At 39.5% G+C, this 19,219-nt stretch overlaps 2 protein-coding genes across 3 annotated transcripts; one reads left to right on the top strand and one right to left on the bottom strand.

Moving 5' to 3' along the window:
- Window positions 1–1,967: 1,967 nt before the first annotated feature.
- On the top strand, window positions 1,968–3,478 carry rasd4 (rasd family member 4). Its single transcript, XM_074696630.1, has one exon. The coding sequence runs from the start codon at window positions 2,189–2,191 to the stop codon at window positions 2,813–2,815; it is 627 nt and encodes a 208-aa protein (XP_074552731.1). The 5' UTR covers window positions 1,968–2,188; the 3' UTR covers window positions 2,816–3,478.
- Window positions 3,479–5,353: 1,875 nt separating this feature from the next.
- LOC141786595 (phosphoribosyl pyrophosphate synthase-associated protein 1-like) lies at window positions 5,354–19,185 on the bottom strand. Of its 2 annotated transcripts, XM_074665193.1 has the most exons (11): window positions 18,501–19,185; window positions 15,704–15,756; window positions 15,507–15,573; window positions 13,932–14,104; window positions 12,778–12,893; window positions 12,577–12,632; window positions 12,195–12,340; window positions 11,534–11,575; window positions 8,324–8,394; window positions 8,011–8,157; window positions 5,354–5,820 (listed from the first exon to the last, which is right to left on the bottom strand). In XM_074665193.1, the coding sequence occupies exons 1-11, from the start codon at window positions 18,662–18,664 to the stop codon at window positions 5,662–5,664; spliced, it is 1,194 nt and encodes a 397-aa protein (XP_074521294.1). In that variant the 5' UTR covers window positions 18,665–19,185; the 3' UTR covers window positions 5,354–5,661. The 2 variants fall into 2 exon arrangements, with proteins under 2 accessions (XP_074521294.1, XP_074521300.1); XM_074665199.1 differs by lacking the exon at window positions 11,534–11,575 and having other exon boundaries at window positions 18,501–19,183.
- Between the last annotated feature and the right edge of the window lie 34 nt (window positions 19,186–19,219).

The following is a 19,219-nucleotide window of genomic DNA, read 5'->3' as shown; positions in this document are numbered from 1 at the left end:
GGCTGGCTGCAGTATAGGTAAAAAAAAAAAAAAAAACATCTCCCCAGTCATTCCAGATGAGCTGTGGTCGAACTTTAATATATCAAAAAACTTTGTAGAAATGTTTCTCACGTCCGATTGTTGTGGTGATTTGAAGATATCATTTGGCTGCCTTGTAGTCAAGTCCTTTTTTCCTGAAAAGTTTTGTTTCCATTAGTTATAAGAGGTTAAAAATTAGGCTTTTATGTCACGTTTAACCATGCTTGAAAGCTGTTGTTCTTGTGTATTTTTTTCAGGGATTGTAAAATATGTCAGGCGGTAGAGTCAAGAAGTGATCAGACTCTCGCAGGAAAAACATTATTATTATTTTTGTCACTCGGCTCCACTCATATTCTCCCAGAATCCCTCACAGTCTCTACTGCCCAGACTCTGGCTGCACAACTGCAACAATGGCTGTGCATGTGACGGAGGAATTTTGGCTTCAAAACTGTACAATGGTAAATGGTGGAGCCACGCTGTCTACTCTATATACAGTCTATGCCTTTATTAGCTATGATAATCCTTCATTGGGGTGAGATATGACAAAAACCTAACGAAAGGATACACATTATGATACTTGGGTCACAATACGATAAAATCACGATAGGGATGGGTACCCAATCAGATACTTTTATAGGTCAAAACTACCGGGTATCAATTCATGTAAAATCAAAAGGTACCATGTTTCGGTTCCTAAATGCATCCTTGTGACTGTGAGAGAGTGGAAGAGTAGGTGATTTTCCATGCTGGACTTGAATGCAGCATTGCAAGGTTATATATTGAAGAATTAACATGTTAAATTGAAGAAGTATAAATATTTTATTGTTTAAAAAATTGATATTTTTGCCACATGAACACAAAAAAATACCAAAAATTGGTACTGATTGCCAGGTACCAAGCGTTGGTATCCTATCATTTCAAATGTGAAAGGTACCCATCCCTAGGTATATATACATAATGAAAGTCAGATGCAGTGTTTCATACAGACACTTCACTTGAAACATAAAGTGTGTAAAGTTTGTCACTCAAATTACTTTGACATTCAAGTAATGTTGCAAAAAAAAATAATTGGTTGAAAGACGTGGTCAGTTGGAGAAACTGATAAATGTTACTTGGTGTAACTAATGCTACCCATAAAAATCTAATATTGCACAAAACATGACTATGATTATTACTTTATCAGTTGGCCACACTGTAAAAATAAACTTATAGTGATTTTAAACTAACTGACTCAAGAACAGAGCATTACAGAGCATGTTTACAGCATTAAAATCCACATCATCGAGTTTAGGAATAAAATATTTTAAATATACTTTATTTATTATACAGTTTATGGGCAACGTACAGTGGAGTAGCTCTTCAGCGCCATCTACCCCAGTGGAGGTGCAGAAGATGTATTGTAATTGAGTTGAAGTATTAATATTTTATCAAGGTCAAAGTATTGGGTTATATTGCCGAATTGATATTCCCCTCAAAATTAAAATATGATGGAAGTGTCTCTTTTCTCTTCCTTTCTAGAGGAAAATTATCTTCTTTAGCAACATTTACCTAATTCAGCTGCTACATATTTAAAGAGTCATGACATCAAAGCTTGTCTGTGAAAAATCTGCCACAAAACGAAGCACTTCAAGCTGCAACAATCCCCCAAAAAGCATTGAAATCCTTTAGGTACAACTTGTTTGTTTCCTCCCCGTTGACAGCACAAGCATCGATCACAGATGGTGTCTTTTCTCTGAGGAACTCTCTGACCTCTGGACATGATAATTAGAGCCCACCTGAGTATTTCTAGTTCACTGTTTGCTGTTCATCGCTCTCAGAAAGCACTCCTCTGGCCCTGTACACTGATTTGCATGCTCCTTCCTCATTGGTTGCCTTGCTATTGCACTTGACCGGGCTGCTGTCTGCTGATTGGCTGCAGCAGCAGGAGTGCTCTCACCAAAACAGGCATAAATAGCAGTGTGTGGAAACAGAGACGGAGAAGCACTCACAGAGAGAGCCACTGCCAGCTGAAGGAAAACTGGAAGTTGGAGGAAAAGCTTAAGAAGACTCTCAGGGAAGCAGTTTAGAAAAGCAGAAGTGAGTGACAGGTGTAGTCATTTGCAGTAAGCAGACTCAGGTAGTGTTTGGGATATTTTCATCACTCACTTTGGTTTCCTGACATAAGAGCAGCATGTCTCTGGAGGTGAAGGAGAAAACACAGGTGCGTTTGGTTTTTCTGGGGGCAGCAGGAGTGGGCAAGACAGCCCTGATCCAACGCTTCCTCCAGGACAAATTTGAGCCCAAACACCGGCGCACTGTGGAGGAGCTGCACAGCAAGGAGTACGACATCGGAGGGGTCAAGATCACGGTGGAGATCCTCGACACCAGCGGCAGCTACTCCTTCCCTGCCATGCGAAAGCTCTCCATCCAAAACAGTGATGCCTTTGCTTTGGTGTACGCTGTGGATGACCCAGAGTCCCTGGAGGCTGTGAAGAGCCTCAGGGATGAGATCCTGGAGATCAAGGAAGACAAATACACCCCGATCGTGGTCGTGGGGAACAAGGTGGACCGAGAGGAGGAGCGTCAGGTGTCCAACAAGGACGTGCTGTCAACCGTGGAGCTGGACTGGAACAACAGTTACCTGGAGGCTTCAGCGAAGGAGAATGAAAATGTAGTGGAGGTGTTCAAGGAGCTGCTGCAGCAGGCAAATCTGCCGAGCCGCCTCAGCCCTGCGCTACGCCGGCGCCGGGAGACCTTCCCGAAAGACACCAACTTCCGACCACCTATGAACAAAACCAACAGCTGTCTCCTGTCATAACTGACGACAGAGGAGCTGTTTTGTTTTTCAAGAGAGGACAGAGGGCTGTGATGTTGTCTCGGTCAGAATGTGTAAAGTGAAAAACTCCCTGAGATGAACAGACTCCTAAGAGCGCACATCTGAGAAACTGAGGAAGAAGACGGTGTCAGAACTGGACTTTGAGAGCCAGTGGAGGAAGAAAGATTTAATACTCAGTCGTTTACTCAATGTCATGTTGTTGCTGCTTCTTTGGTGACATGCTGCTTGTGTTTCGATCAATGTTTAACTATTGGATTTCCAATTAAAATGTTCAATAGCATCACCATTTTAGACTGTTTCCGACAAATCATCCACTTACAGAATCCATGTTGTGGTTTGTGCCAAGGTTGTACGTTTGTTCTTATTTTATAATCCAGCTGTAGCACATCATGATGTTTACACTTCTTTTGTATCAGTCACATTTGCTGAGAGGCATGACATAACTCTTGTGTTTTAAAAAAAAGTGGTGAAATGCAAAAGATAACTTTTGATGTACATTTTTAAATGATGTTAAAATGTTGTAGTTATCTTTTTTTTTAATAAATCAGATCTTTTTTTATCAACAGCATATTGCAAAGTTTGTTCATTTTTTCCTATTTGGCGGTTTGTTTTTTCATATTTACATTGAATGTGAATTGAAGTGTGCAATAAAAGACAAACATAAACAGTGACATGTGTTGATGTGTGAAATTTCTGTTGTTACATCAAACAAAAGTTTGAATAAAATCAAAGGAAATATACGTTTCATGCAAGAATATACTATTCCAAGAGAGTTATCAGAAATTCACAAGGAAAAGATAATTACTCTGCACATTCCCAGTTTTTATGTCTTAATGCAGCAAAAATATGATTAATTTTCTCCTCTGACTATGAAGTTAACAGAATTTAATACTTCAACTAAAGGCTGCTTTGAGACAGTGTTACGCCTGGTGTGTCCTCAGAGTTTAACAAGCTCTCTGCTGCCATCTGTTGATGGAAAACACACATTACTGGAGCTAGTAACAGTCGAGAGACTTCATGTCTCCTGTCATTGCTCTGACAACACATAAAACCTTGACATCAAAGCATCAAAGCGGGGCGTTGATGTTGACACTTAAATCTGTTCAGCTCCAGTTTTTTAACAAATGAAGACAGGTAGGTGACTGTGCAACATCACTGTGGATTGATGGGATTTGTGTGGAGTCAGAGTGAGCTTCTTGAACCTTTCCACTCTGTTAATACCATGAAGACTATGTGTTTCACTGGAAATGATTCGATTCAAGGCTGAGGTAAGTGTGACATGCAAATCAGTGAAGCCAACTCGATTCAGGCCTGTAGGCTAAACTGACACCAGCTCTCCAGGAGAGTCACATCGTTTCACTACAAACAGTTAACAGAAAGGATCAGTGTTCAGTTCCCTTTACAGCTGTGTACGTTTCACCTAAATGCCAGTCAGACCAGGTTTAGGAGCCTATCACACACAAACACACACACACACACACACTCTCCACTCAATCAGATTAGGCTTAAAAAAAGTTTCCTGTTTAATTTGAGGAAGTAACCGGGTGAACGTTTGCAGCCAGTTCCTCTTTCAGTCCACATTTAAACATTCTTCCGCCTCTGCTCTTGATCATTCGTGAGGAGACGGGGGCCCCGGCAGCTTCGCGACCGTGCAGGTGTGTGGATTTGTCTCTACTTTGATTTCCGTCTGTGACAGGACATTTGAAGACTCCTGGACATTTTGCGCTTTTCTACCCTGCCTTTACTCGCATATAACTGTTAAGTTTTAAATAATCGTAGAGTTTGGCTCATTTCTTAGATGTCTTTGCCCCTGGACTTGGTCAAAGCTCCTCAGCAGGTCAAAGCAGCTCTGAGGCGTTTAGAACAAGTTCAGGGTCTTTGGCAGAACACAGCGGCAGGGCACAGGCAGGTGTCATCTTTTTTACTTCTCCTGTGGATGACTATAAATACGCATGATTTGTCAGATGTGTAAACTTACTCACACTGAGCGGTCATGTGTCAATGTGTAAGATTAACGTGTGAATAAGACTCCTATTTATAAAAAAGAGACTTGTTTTTTAAGACTAGATTCAGCTTCTTTTATATTCTGTAAATCCAAAAAGTCTCACTTCCTCTCAAACAATAGATCTTAGTTACATTTTGATCATGAACGACACATTTTCATCTATCTACTTTCTTCCATATTGCAGAAATCAAACCACCAGCTTTCGCGTACCTGATGTCTCTCCAACACTTTCTGTATTTTCTGTTTTGTGTAATATGTGAAAAACATCAACTGAATAAAATACACCTGAAATAACCAGCTGTGTTACATTTCATGCTCCACAAAGCAAGCAGCTTTGGATGAAACTGTTACTGAAAGTTGAGTTTCAGGCGGGAGGCCGGTGTACTGTACACTTCTTCTGACAGTTACAGAAGTGTCCTCACACTAAAATGCAAACTCTCCTCACTGTTGCCAAACCTAGAGCTCCTCTTCTCCTGAAACACTAATGTCAGAATAAAACAGAAGCTTTTACTCACACAAAATAATCATTTTATTTGCCAAATTCTGCAGCGTACAGGCTGCGTGGTACAGTAAGTTGTGCTATTTCTGTTTTCAATGAGAGGAAGCATATCTTAGTGAAGTGTAACAGTTTGTATTGTTTGTGCAGTCCCACTATGTAACAGAGAACTCTATGAGTTACAGCCAGCATCTGTCAACATGTTTTATCAGTAAAGCAAACAGGAGCCATAAAACGAAGCCCATGCTGGAGTAAACCCCGTTCTTGGTCATGAGAGTGTGTGTTCTTCTTGGTAATGTTAGCAGGAATGTGAAGTTGTGTGTTGCCTCAGTCATCCACGGCGATGTTGCGGAACAGGTAGGCCATGGACTCTCCGTTGTGGGTGCGTCTGATGGCCTCTGCCAGGATCATACTGACATCCACAGTCTTGATTTTTGGACACTGCAGCTTCTGCACCTCATGAGGGACAGTGTTGGTCACCACCACCTGAGGGCGCAATATGACAGGTTCAGAGTGTTTAGTCATTACGCTCCAGACACCTCTAAGTTCCTTCCACAATAGATACCAGGAGGAGGGAGGAAGGAAAGAAAGAAATGAAGACAGAAAGGAGGACGTTTGTGAATGATGCTTTTACAGCGTTAACAGCTGTTTGTGTCTGCGCACATTCACAGTAAAAGTTTTTATTAAAAACACTAAGAAACAGTCTTTGCTCTCTGTGTAAAACCTGTTCAACAAACACAGAGTTCAGACAACTTTATTAATCCCTGATGGGGCAATTAGTATGGAGCAGCTCGTACACATAAGAAAGAAACATGAACAAAGACAAGTCAACGTATAATATTGAATGACCTATACACGTGGTTAAAAAGTGCTCATATGATTGCAAATTTCAAATCTCATCGACAGTTTCCCTTCTCAGAAATTATAGATAAGCTGTACAGTTTCAAAGACAACAGAAATCATGTAACACTCTTGAAACCTGACACTCTTTGTTTGATGACTAAAACTACTGCACTGAAATGATTTCTGATATCTGATGTAGGGGCATATCTGCCCTGAAAGCTGCTCTCATGTGTCCTCATGTCTGCAGTCACACTGTTGCAATACGAACCAGACTTAAGGCACACACATGACCCGACAACGTTATCATGAAGCGTCTGTTTGCATGAAGCGCGGTCTCAAAGTCAGCGCAACGGGGTACAGTGGACTTTAGGGTAGAAGCTTGCTTGGACATATTTCAGATGGCCAGTGTGACCAAGCCTTAAGGGAACTGTGTTGACCTTTATATATTAAAAAAAAGCAGAATAAAGCTTTATTATCATTAGAGATGAACAATATTGGACTTATTGCCAATATCTGATATGCCAATATTTACCAACTCATTTCAGCCGAAACAGATATGTTATTTTTTCTGTGCACATAACTGTAGAGATTACCTGGGAAACCTGGGAAAATTCATGCTAATTTCCCAATTGACAGTCAGTAATTATAACCTCTGTTCACAGGGAACAGATGAGAAGTGCATCTGTATAGTAATTAAATCAAAATTAAATAAAATGTTTTACTTTGGTAAATGGTAAATGTACCTAAAGTAGTCAGCTACATGTTCCCTACAGACTGCTGCTTCAATTCAAGTTTAACTTAAAACAGGAGCCAAATACGGGACTACTCAATCTGAACGAAATCACAAAAAGTGCAAAAAATATCTGCAGCTTCAGCCCATTGTTTCATCAGTTTATTATATTGGCAGAATTTGGTGTATTTTGGTAGTATTTCAAAGCCAATATAGACAGATACTAATAACTTACCGATATCATGCATCCCTAATTATCAAACCTCACAAAAAATCATGAATTTTAAAAAAATGACAGCGCTTTCTAAACTTTAAAATTCTTCATCTAAAATTAAATATTACAATGATTGAACAGGAGAGGACGGTGCACCTAAAAATGTTGCTCCTCCTTTCTGACCCTCAGTTAAAACTAGGGCTGGACGATATGGAAAAAAATAAAATCTTAAACTTTTTCAGAGAGAGATTTATATGATTTTATGACATTTTTTTTCCCTACTTAAAGAAATCAATGAGTACCGATGACAGAGTTAACTCAAAACCAGTTTTGTTTTAATTTTTCCAAAAACTTACAAAAGCAACCTCTATTTCCCTCCTGGAGTTAAAGTTTTAGCTTTTCTTCTGTTTCAACAACTCAACTTGATTTTTTCTTTTTAAAATTGTCAACAAAGAAAATTGGAATTAACTGATATAATCGATTTATGGCCCAGGCCTAGTTAAGACACTGGGATGCTTCATAAACAGTGGTTCCACTGCTTTGACAAAGGACCAGTGAGATATTGTTTTAGGGAACTGAGACACACAGTATCACATTTATAGTGCTCAAAGGTAGTAACACTTTCTAACCAAACTTAAAATAAAATCATAGAGCTTTCTGAGCTTTAAAAGTGCAGCTAAAAACACAACCCAATACCTACATCTGTCAGTCTCACTGTCTTACAGATACAGATGTTCAGTGGCCAAAACCAGAAAAATATTAAACTATTTTGACAAGATCCATAATCTATCATCTACCTGTAAACAATAAAAAAATGCTTCTCTAACCTTACACTTAAAGGAGACTAAATCAGAGCGCTATTTAACCACCGACAGATACGTGGTCTTACCTCATCGATAGCAGACTCCTCTATTAGTCTGGGGGCCTCTGCAGACAGCAGACCATGTGTGGCCATGATGTAGATTTTGTAGGCTCCTCTTTCCTTCAAGATCTCTGCTGCTGCCACAAAGTCCTCCACATCGTCAATGATGTCATCCTGAGGAAGTGATCCCAGGGTTAAATATGACTCCAAACACATTTAGTGGCCAGAAATACCTGCAGAAAGTAGTCACTGCCCTATCCCTGATTAATGTGTTAAATTCAACTTAGAAAGTTACATTGTGTCCACAGAACATTAAGATCATAAAAGCTTCACGTCTTACAATAATGATGGCGATCCTGCCTCCTACATCCCCAACAACAGTGATTGGCGGTTTCTCCTTGGCCATCATCACTGGAACACACAAACAGAGAAAGTTTACTTTGAGGACAACAGGACACATTCATCCTGTAACCAAGACTTTCTAGGGAAGGCAGAAGTTATAGGAAAACTTTATGAGAAGGGAAAAACTTGCAAACATCATGCAAACAGCTCTGCACCAACAAGCATCCATCTACCACAGCTCCAATCTACCAACAGCCATCAGAAACTCTCTGTTTCACTGGTTATGAAGCTGCTGAATCTTTACAGTTTGCACAGTGAGACTGCTTATGATTGGTTTGGTGGTAGATGGACAAATTGGAGCAAAAATGAGTCTCAGGAAAACCACCAACCAGGAAATATCATTATTTGAAAAATTACCAAACACTGTGTTTTGCACATTGCTCAGTTGAATTAAAATTACATATCTTTCCCATCTTATCTCTAGCTGGCCCTTAAGCAGGGATCTCCTAACCCCCAACAGGAATCTAAAAACCATCATGGTATTTGAGAAGCTCTCAAGTAATGATTGATCCTGGTGTAGAGCCTGCACTTAGGCCTTAATGATACACATCACCCTTTTCCAAACATCAGCATGGTTCACACAGAGGCATTTCCCATCCATCACAAAAACATTCAGCAAGAAGTCTGTGCAAAAATCTCACAATAAGAACCTAAACTAAGGTTTGTTCTCAAATATCAAAAATAGCAGGCCAAAAAAACTCAATCGGCTCTACAAAAAGCTGTTCTTAACTATCAATGAAGTGACAAATAATTCACTTTTCATGATTATATCATTATTGTTAGTTATATAAACTTTATCTTTATATAAGCTTTATCTATAATAGACTGTTTTATGTTACACCCACTCTTTTTTTTACACCTCAACCTTTAATATCTGGATGAAAGTTTGACAAATGCAACAACCAAGACACTGTTAGCTTTTCTATTTTTGTCACAGTCAAGTTATAATTCTGCTTACATAAAAAAAAATATTTTCCAACTGAGAGAATGTGAAACTGAGGGCTTCCAACAATAATTAGTCCATTTAACATGACAGTATTTACACTTATCTTAATATCCAAAGCCTCATGTGTGCAGTGCAAAAGTCTGTCAAGTTTCAAAATGTAAAAACAGACAATTTATTTCTGTTTTGGTCTCATGTGGGGTAAGTGAGGAAGTGCTTGCGTGTCTGAAATTCCTGCAGTGAGTTGGGCTGGGTGTGTGAAATGCCTTTCATTGATTTGGCTTTGATTTGGCTCCAGGCTGAGGCACATGGATGGAACCAAACCTGCAGGCCAAAAAACACTGACGTACTTCAAGTGTCCAAAAACAACCAACTTTCTAGCCAGTAATTATAGATAATTCATATCAGGAACTTTGAAAAATAGACCAATAATCATAATAAATCAAAGCCCCATGTTATTTCATGACATCAAAAAGTATAAACTTTGAGGTGATACTTTTAATTTAAAATACCAAAACAACAAAATTTCAACTCTTGGGCACCAACAATTAGGTTTCTTCTTTTTTAAAAAAAAAAAAACTTTTATCAACTGCAACAGTGCTGGTTCAAAATGAGGCACTAAACCAACATTTGACTTCTTTTGTTTCACTTCTTAGTTTTCATTAGCAGTGCTCGTCTTCCTATTTCTATGACCACATGTGTGCTTTCTTTTTCCTTTTTAATCTGGGTTCTGGGTCTGCTGGCAGTTTTAACCCTCTATGCTACCTCGTTGCCTCTGGGTAAGGTACAAATTTTTGGCCTTTTACAATCACACAATTCACCCCAGTTGTCATGAAACACTTTTAGAAAAGAGAAAAGACCTTAAGGAACCAATAGCAGTATTTGAATTTGCCATGTGCTGTCATACAGAATCCCTTTTTACAGGCTTTCTTGCAAGGACCAATTTTCCAATTTTCTCCTCAAAACTGTTCAATAACTTTTTTTACTGAGCCTCTTTATCAAAAAATGTTAATAGACAAGTAAAGCTTATTTTCTCATAGTTTAATGTCGTGGTCTGTTACAGTGCCCTTTGTGAGCCTTCTTTACAGAGCACAGGCTTATATCCTCCACATGTTTTCCTACATTGAAAGTTTGTCTCCTAAAACTCACAGAAGTGACTTCTTTGGTTACATTGTTTATGTAAAGTTAGATAAAATATGTTCAGACTCCTTGACCCAAGGTGTTCCTCGATGGTACAGTGTTGCCTCCAGGCAACGTTCAGACTTAAAATCTGATTTTAAAAAAAGTTAACTTTTTAAGTTTTTACACTTTTTGTAGCCTGCACTGTAAACTGTTGAGGCCATCGAGTATCATCCATGTGTGTGTTTTTTTTTTAAATGGGTTTAAACATAAATTACTCTCTCTTTTTGCATTTCTGACTAATATGATGCAGTGTTTCCTCAAGGCAACAAACCCCCAAAAAACTTTTTCGAACATTTCTTCAGTTTATTTTCATTTGATCTATTAAAAAAAAAAACATTTTCTTTCTAAATGGCATCACTTTGCACATCATAGAGGGTTAATTACTACTGTGAAAATATGGTATGTTTTTTATGAGCTTGATACTTATTCAAATTTTATCTACTGACTGTATTGAAGCAGGTCAAAAAGTACAGAAGGATCTAATACTCCGTCTATCTTACCCATGAGTCTGTGTTGCAGCCTAATAGACGTGACTTTGAGAGCAAAGATGACTTGCATCCTGAACAGGGAGCTAGAAAAGTTGTTTTTCACAGCCAAATCCCACTCTGCTGCCTGAATTTTTGTGTGAAAGTGTCATAAGGAGCCTTTTCTGAGGAATTTTAACCTCTTTTTTGTGATTCAGGGTTGAAACCCAAGCCAGTAGAATAGCACTATCAGAAACAGCAATGTTTACAAAGGTAGTTTGATTTTCTACAGATGGGCGAAATTAGGTCATAGTTTGAGTCAGTTTTTGGATTGGCCTGTTATTGTATTCACACAGCAGGGGGTCACCAGGTTATGCCATCACTCTGGGAGTCCCAGGCAGAAAATTTGGACACCCCTGATCTGGGTTACACAGTAGGAGCAATAATACTGGATGTAAAAGTGGAAGTCCTCAGTAACACATTCTGTTGTCCATGCAGTGAAACAAATGAAACACAAGAAGCACAAAACCATTCAAGGGAAGTCAAGTTCTGATCATACTTGGGAGCTCTATCCCAGGGAAAGGGACATGATGTCTGCCGCCTGCGGTTGCAAAAGAAAGGAGGAACAAAAAAATATTAATCTTCAGTTAGAAAACAGCAGATAGAACATCACAGACACACATCCACAAGCTCTGCTGGAGGTGAAGCTTGTGGATCCCAGTTAAGCAGCAATATTTCAGGAAATCAACGCACGTGTACGGACAAATCAATTCAGCTCCAGCTGGAGAGGAAAAGATAAGGCTGACCGAAAAAATCATTTTCAGGTTGAGGGGGTTGAAGTGAGGAAATGAATTGAGCTGAAAAGAGAGTAAGAGGAGAAAGGAGATGAAATGAATGTGGCTGTGGAGGGAAAAAGGGGTCAGTCATGTCAGTCAGCGCCTGCAGTATTTCACAGCAGGCTAACACAACGCCTGAGGTAAGGCTGACCTGACACATGCTGAGGAGACTGAGTGCATGTGAGCGTGTCCGCAAAACATCAAGGTCAGCATCATGGACGACTATTTTAAGCAGATTGTGAGAAAATGATGGCATGAATGAGAGTCGAGTGTGCAAAAACCTTGAGACAAGGACGATAAACCGTATTTACAGTAAAACTTGAACAACTTATCATAGGATTCTGGATCCTAGAGACAGAGGAACTACTGTGTTGTGATTCTTACATGGCAGCTCCAGGCCGGTGTGTCCTGTGGTGGTGCGGGACAACGGGGGAGACTGTCGCCCATCAGCCATGTCTGACTCCGAGGTGTTGGCCTCTCCGTGCATCACAGCCAGGCCGAGCCGCAGCCTCTCGGCGTAGGACTGAGCTCTGAGACAGACGGACACGCAGTCACACAAGAGTCATAGAGTCTGACAAACACAACACGAACAAACAAATACAAAGCCAGAAGAGAAGAGAAAAAGGTTTGGACAGGAGCTCGGACAGACCTCAAAAGATGGAAAGTGAATCAATAAAAATACACGATTTAAAGTGAGAGTGAATGAGAAAGTGGTCACTATGACAGCAGAGACACTTAATATGCGTAGTTCCAGGCTTCTCATTACCTCTTGGCAGCTGAAGGAGACTTTGCAACAATTATAGCATTCCTGTAGTCTGGGATCTGAGGAAACAGAAAAAAGGGAAAGGGTATGAATCTGACCTTTGATTTTAATCAAAAACACATTTTTCTTTAGCTGAACAGTAGGTCCAAATTCATTCTTTGAGGCGAAGCAATTATGCCTGTTTTTTTCACCATGCAGCCTCACCTCCTCCTGAATGTACTGGATGAGGAAGGGGGAGGCTCTCAGGTTGTCAACAGGGAAGCTGAAGAATCCCTGGATTTCTTTCTGGTGGAGGTCCATGGTGATGATGTGAGTTAGACCTGAAATATCAAAGACGTATAAGGTACAGTCCAGCATGGGTGGACATGTGACGGATAAATCTGTCGGTGTGGAAAGAATCACTAATCTTACCCTTCATGGATTAAGCCAACTTTACAGAAGACATTTTTCTCAATTTTCTAGTGCTTATGTATATCAAAAAATTTCTTGTCCGTATCTTGTAATTTTTCATCTCTTTTTCCATCATTATGGTTCATTTGTTGGTCATGGACAACAAACTAGTTGTGTCTCCAGTGATATTTTTACTATTTTTGCTCCTGTGTTTGTCTGTAGATCTTACATGTAACCATGGCTGCATTGTTTCCACATGAGATCAGCTGTTGGCAGCCTGTAGCATGTCAATGCTAACTGGTGCAAAGCCTGATGTTCCCCTCAAGGTGAGGAGAAGGAGGTGAGGACGACGTGCTGGTTCTCAGGTGTGAGCTAAGAAGTGACGACATTGACCTGTCCTTTCATCTATCTACTGGGAACATAAGATCTATCTACAATAAGATGGACAAGCTAGCCGTGCTAACCCAGCAACAGAGGGAATACCAGAGGGTAGCGTACCATCATGCTTTTCACAGACATGGCAAATGGAGCCAACACCAGACACCAACGCCACATTGGAAGAACTTCATAAAATCATCTAATAAAAACTATTTCAACTTTGCTGTTAAATTTAACTTTCTGTGTGCACTCTGAGGTCATGTGAGGTCTTCCAATACTCGTATCTCGGTGTCTCTGTGATTGTAATGTCTTCGTGTTCCCAGAGCATAATTATTGTCCTAGTTTAGAGTCTATAATTAGTGAGTGAGTGCACTGATGCTTTTCTCTAACTAGCACGGTGCAATTTATGTTTATATCAGTTCTGTTTCATTTCTTTGTCACCAAACTGTCTATGAGTTGAAAACGTGAAAATATTGAATCTTTGTTGAACAGGTGTCACCTGTTTTCTGATCTGGTTCCTTGACTCATAATACAGAAATCTGATTCATAATTGATCACACTAAATAAGCAATAAAAAAGACAATACATACCAGCTTTGGCCAACATGGATGCGAGCAGCTTGCAGACGATGGATCCTCTCTTCCTCATCTTACACTGCTTGCTGTACGGAAAGTAGGGAATGACTCCAATGATGTTCTTGGCACAGGAGGTCTTCAGGGCGTACGCCATGACCAGCAGCTCCATGATGGCTGTGTTGACATCTCTGAGAGGCATATTTAAAAAAAAAAGACTGTTTCAGATTAAATCATTTTAATGGAGCAACAGAAAGATATGCTGGTGGGGTTTGTTGCTGGACTCCACCTCAACCTGCTTTTCCATTGAACCAAAAGCCAAGAATAACTTACAATCAACTGTTTCAAGCCACTACAAATTAAAACATTTACATGCTACATGAGGAGCTGATGCTGTAACACAAAACTGCACACAGACACTTTGGCCTTGACGGCTTGTTGAAACTAGAGATCCCTCACAGGTAGCTCAGTGGCTGCACAAGCTCAGTATCACTGGCTCAAATATGTGATGCCTCCTCTGTGAACTCTGCGTTATCTTTCAGAAAGGACTTCTCTGTCTGGCTAAAAAGTTACTAGCAGAGACTACAGCAGTGTCTTGTTTAACTTCTTATAAATGATTAGCTGCATCTAGACTCAAATTTCCCATTTATGCTAATTTTTTTTTTTTTACGGTGGAAGGACCACTCATCTGCACATCTGATGCCCTCAGTGACTTTTCCAGCAGGTTTATGCTCTGCATGTTTAAAATGTGCTTTTTTAAGAGTACTTCACAAAGAACATGTTAAAAAAAAAAAGAGTAAAAAAATCGAAAATACAAATTAAGGCTCTAGTTTTCATTGTATTGTAAAACGGCGCTACCTCCGCTGCAGAGCCACAGCTGGCTACGAGGCGCTTGCCCCTTAGTGCATCAGTCCACACGTGGCGTGCCAGATATAAACAAACGCAGGTACTCTGCCAGGACGAAGAGACACGATGAGAACTAGAGCCTTATTTAGCGGCGTTTTTTTATGAAAGTAACGCTCTAAATAAAGCGCGAATGCAGACCGATATCAGATTTTTTCGGTGGGAGTCCGTTTATTTGTGTTTTTGGTAAAGTAAAAATTGTCCCCGTCTGAGTGCAGAGGAAACCGGCAGAGGAGCAGGGAGGGGGTGTGTGGTGTGTGCGCTCTGGGCTTCTGCTGCACAAAAACACTGCTGTAGGGGTAATTTCTGCCCTAAACCTTGTGATAGGACCCAACTTGTTTCATCCCGGAGTATCACTTTAAGCAAAGTGAGACATTTTGGTTTGGGTGTCAAATGACAGTAAATTTATACCTTAACAAAATCAACAACAAAGTCAAGAAACACATTGACAGGTTTTTTTGTTTTGGTTAATGTCAAGTTTTCCTAATAAAGACATCCCACACAATGTCAACTTTGCACTAAAGGTGACAGAAATGACCAAATGACACTTATGACAGTATTTATAAACGTGTATGTAGCCTCCTTCATCTTAAAAAAGGAATGTCATGTCATGGTTATGACAATGTCATGTCAGTCTTATGCATACTCCTTCAAATTAAGTGTTAACAAAAATCCATCTCTCTGTCTCACCTTGGAATGGTCTGGATGATGAAGATGTCTTGTCCACGCACCGACTCTTTCACGTCCACTCTGGTCTCTGAAAACAAATCGAACAAAGAAAAAAACAACTTTATACAAAGTTGACTGAGATGAAATAAGCCTCAGTTATTTGTGAGAGTCATTCATTCTTGTTGAAAAAAGTAATTTGATCAAATCAGAAGCTGTACCTTTGTTTGACTCTTGGTAAACCACTGACTTGCCCAGCTCCACACCCAGACGTCTACGGAAAAGAGTTAAAACAGGCCACACAGTGTTACAAACACAAATAAATTGAATCAAACTGATAACTAACTCTGACACTATGATGTTTTTCACATTCGTGCAAAACAAGAACTGTATGTCCTTTAAAAAGAACTTGGCAACTCAAGTTCAAATTGCAGCTCAGTACAGAACGGCCTTGTTGCACAAAGTCAGACGAGACAGGCCCAGGCACCATGAACACAGCCGTGCTCCGGGCAGAAAATCACGCTGTTAATTTTAATACTAAATAGCCACATATCAGCACTAATTACAAAGAGGGAACTTGATGGTTCTTTTAACGCACGCCACACATCAGTGAGGGTTTGGCGTGGTGACAGAGTCAGGTCCTCTGCCAAAAAGACAGCTGGGATCCCACCAGGCAAGGAGACTCATACTTTGTGACCTTATCCTATTTGTTTACATCGAACAGCATCAAGTGTGTTAAATTATATTCCTCAAACATGTTAAGAAATAGACATGCCTCCTTTGGGCACAGTCAAAAAACATAAAGGAAATAAGAAGACATTTGTTCCAGGCCTGTTTACCCACAGTCCTGACAACATGTGCACCACAAAGTAAATATTCATGACATTATTCATTAACATGTTCCACGTGTTCAAAGTGTTTTTCAACCTTTGCTCTAAAAAACTGTCAGGTCTTGGCAAAGACTACAGCACAATCTTCCCAATAAACATTCTGCAGTGTTGCCAAACAGAGAAAACCAGGAGAGCTAAGCTGTTTCTCACTGTGCGAGCGGTGCAGCTTCTACCTGGCTGTGTGACAAGTCTGCAGGGCATAGAGGAGCAAGGCTGCTCCCTGAGATCTGTACTCTACCAACCAAGGAGGGAACTGCAGCTTCAGAGATCTGGGTTGGGGAGTTATGGGTTTTATGAGGACAACAAACAGACAGGCTTCAGATGCATGCTACCTGGTTTTTCTTGTTCTTCTACCTCACCATTTACGATTATAATGGTTGCTGTGTGGGATCATAACATCCAGTGGATAGTGTCTTTTAATCTGCCTGCTCTGTACACTCTTTTCATCACTAGGAGTCTTACTGAAAGACTCTTTCAAGGTCACAGGCTAAGACAACAAGTGCACTACTCATAATCCGAACCAAATCTTTCAGCCCAACTGTTTTGCTAAAACAAAAAAATAAATCTAGTACACACATGGTATCATAATTCTACAACTGCACTATGAAGTAAATGGCAGATTGTTTGGCATTCATCTTTTTTTAAAAAAGCAAACTCAAAATCTCTTTTAGTCTAGCTTTTAGTGGAGTTTTTCTTATTTCACAAGTTCAAATTTGGAACTATCTTGAATATTATTTAATCATCCAAGATACTATGTGCTGGATGTGACAGAATATTCTGCAGGCAGATGATAATACTGAGGTGATGATTGTTGAATAGTGTCACATTTAGGTTCTCTGTAACAGAATATTGCTGCCAGGTGTAAACATGTTGGTGTCATCTTTGATGACAGCTCTTCTGCTCACTGTCCCAAAATCAAGGCTGAGGACCAAAGGTGACTGAGCTTTTCCTGTTAAGGTCCTCCAGAACAACCTGCCCAGGGACATCAGAATAGCAGACTCGATTTGCTGTCACTGGAAGTTTTAGCTGAATGTTTTTTAATCCTCATAATGCTGCTTTATTTTGTTTTAATCTTTTTTTCTCTGGCAGTATCAAAGGCAGGATCTTTAGTCTATAGTTGTTTTTATTTTTCTGATGTTTTACCGCCTTTTATCCAGCGAGGGTGTTTGAAATTTTACACATTGTTTTATTATCCTCTGTTACTTTTGCAACTTTTGGACCTGTTCTCCTCACATTTCTCTGTTACTGAACTTTTCTTTATAATATCAAGCACTTTCTAACTCCATTTGAAAAGTGCTCTTTGAATATAATTTACTATCATTATTAGTTTTCGTATTTTATTACCATATTTATTTCTTTTAATATAGTTGATTTAGTCCCTGATTATGTTTTCACATCTTATCTACCTTCAATTTTAATTACTGTTTACTTTATGATTAGTATTGTTTCCTGTAGAGCACCTTACTTTTGCTCTTGTGTTTTGTATTAAATGTCCTACAAAAATAAATTCTGATTTTAAGTTGTTAAATGACATGTATAGCTAAAAGAAAGGTCCTAAAATTCTGTAAGCAAACATTCAAGACACAAACTTAGAATAAATTATTTTTTTATTGTTATTACTATTATTATTATTATTGTTGTGAAAAATCATTAAAAAACAAAGAAAATTTAACCCCTGAAAGTTGTGTTTTTATTAAGTTGCAAGTGACAGTAAGTGTGGCTGCATGTCACATCTAGAAAACAATAAATTACCAAACAAATTCAAAATTAGAAGAAAAACAAAAAACAAAAAACAGCCAAGAACCATTTTCTGTTTTATTTTTATTTTTTTAATATTTTTTTTAGAAGTATTAACTACATTTTAATGCTATTCATATGATGTGAAGTGTGTTGTTGTTGTTTCCTCTACTGTAACTTTGTATTAAATTTTAAGTTAATACCTTGACAGTGCACGTGTTTTTTATATTGTATAGGTACATGCATTTTTCTGTGTTGTCTTTTAACACTTTACTTTATTTACCTGCAGCTTTGAATCCCAGGTGTACAGCCATGACATATGACAGGTAGCAGAGACACCTTTATCCTCTACATCATAAACATTAAATGAATGTATCTGAAGCTCACTTACTCAGTTATCTTCTTAGCCAGCTCTGTGCAGGCTGTCGTGGAGTTGGCAGAAAAAACACGGTATCCAGTTCTTGAAATATTCATCTTGGTGTAACCATACGACAGCTTGGAAGTTTGAGAGTGAGACACTAGAGACCTGTGACCCCCAAAACGCCTAATGGGCATCTTTCTATGGAGACAATTTGGTTTTCTGTTACGTTTCTCTCCCAAATGACGTCCGTTATAGCCTCAGGGTCTGTTTCTACAGTCCGTTCAAAACTATGATGGGTTACACTTCAAGTACAGACACAACTCGCATTATTTTGGTAAAAAGCTACAAAAGACAGTGTGGCTTTTTAACGTAACACTGTGAAATTTAAAGTGACTTCGAGCACATGCCATACACGCTACGTGGGAGCAACACTCGTGCTGCTGTCTTCACATCAATCAGCAACTGGAGGAAAAAACGGTCAAGCACAACATCGACAGCAAGATAAAACGGAGCTTTTTCTCTCCTAGCAAGTCTCCCCCGTGTCCAGAGCACGCAAGTAGTGGTTTATAAAGCCATTACGGTGTACTCAAGTAGAAAAACAAACTTCTCGCTAGCTACAGATGTGTGTTACGTTAAAATCTCCGCCGCTTAGCATTCAAATGTAGCTTCAGTAAAGTTTGTAGCAATGCGGCCACGGAGCAGAGGAAAAGCTTCCAAACAGGGAGGAGTGACATTTAACGCAGCCAATC

The sequence above is a fragment of the Halichoeres trimaculatus genome, unplaced genomic scaffold (genome assembly GCF_033239565.1).
Source record: "Halichoeres trimaculatus isolate MK-OKI-2021-1 unplaced genomic scaffold, fHalTri1.1 fHalTri1_scaffold_2, whole genome shotgun sequence".
Classification (NCBI taxonomy): Eukaryota; Metazoa; Chordata; class Actinopteri; order Labriformes; family Labridae; genus Halichoeres; species Halichoeres trimaculatus.
This window is presented reverse-complemented; position numbering and strand designations above follow the sequence as displayed.

Coding starts and splice junctions, on each gene's coding strand:
- rasd4 (XM_074696630.1), top strand. CDS start 2,189: ATGTCTCTGGAGGTGAAGGAGAAAACACAGGTGCGTTTGGTTTTTCTG.
- LOC141786595 (XM_074665193.1), bottom strand. CDS start 18,664: ATGCCCATTAGGCGTTTTGGGGGTCACAGGTCTCTAGTGTCTCACTCT. Junction 15,574..15,703: donor TTACCAAGAGTCAAACAAAG/GTACAGCTTCTG, acceptor ATTTGTTTTCAG/AGACCAGAGTGGACGTGAAA. Junction 8,158..8,323: donor GCAGGATCGCCATCATTATT/GTAAGACGTGAA, acceptor TCACTTCCTCAG/GATGACATCATTGACGATGT.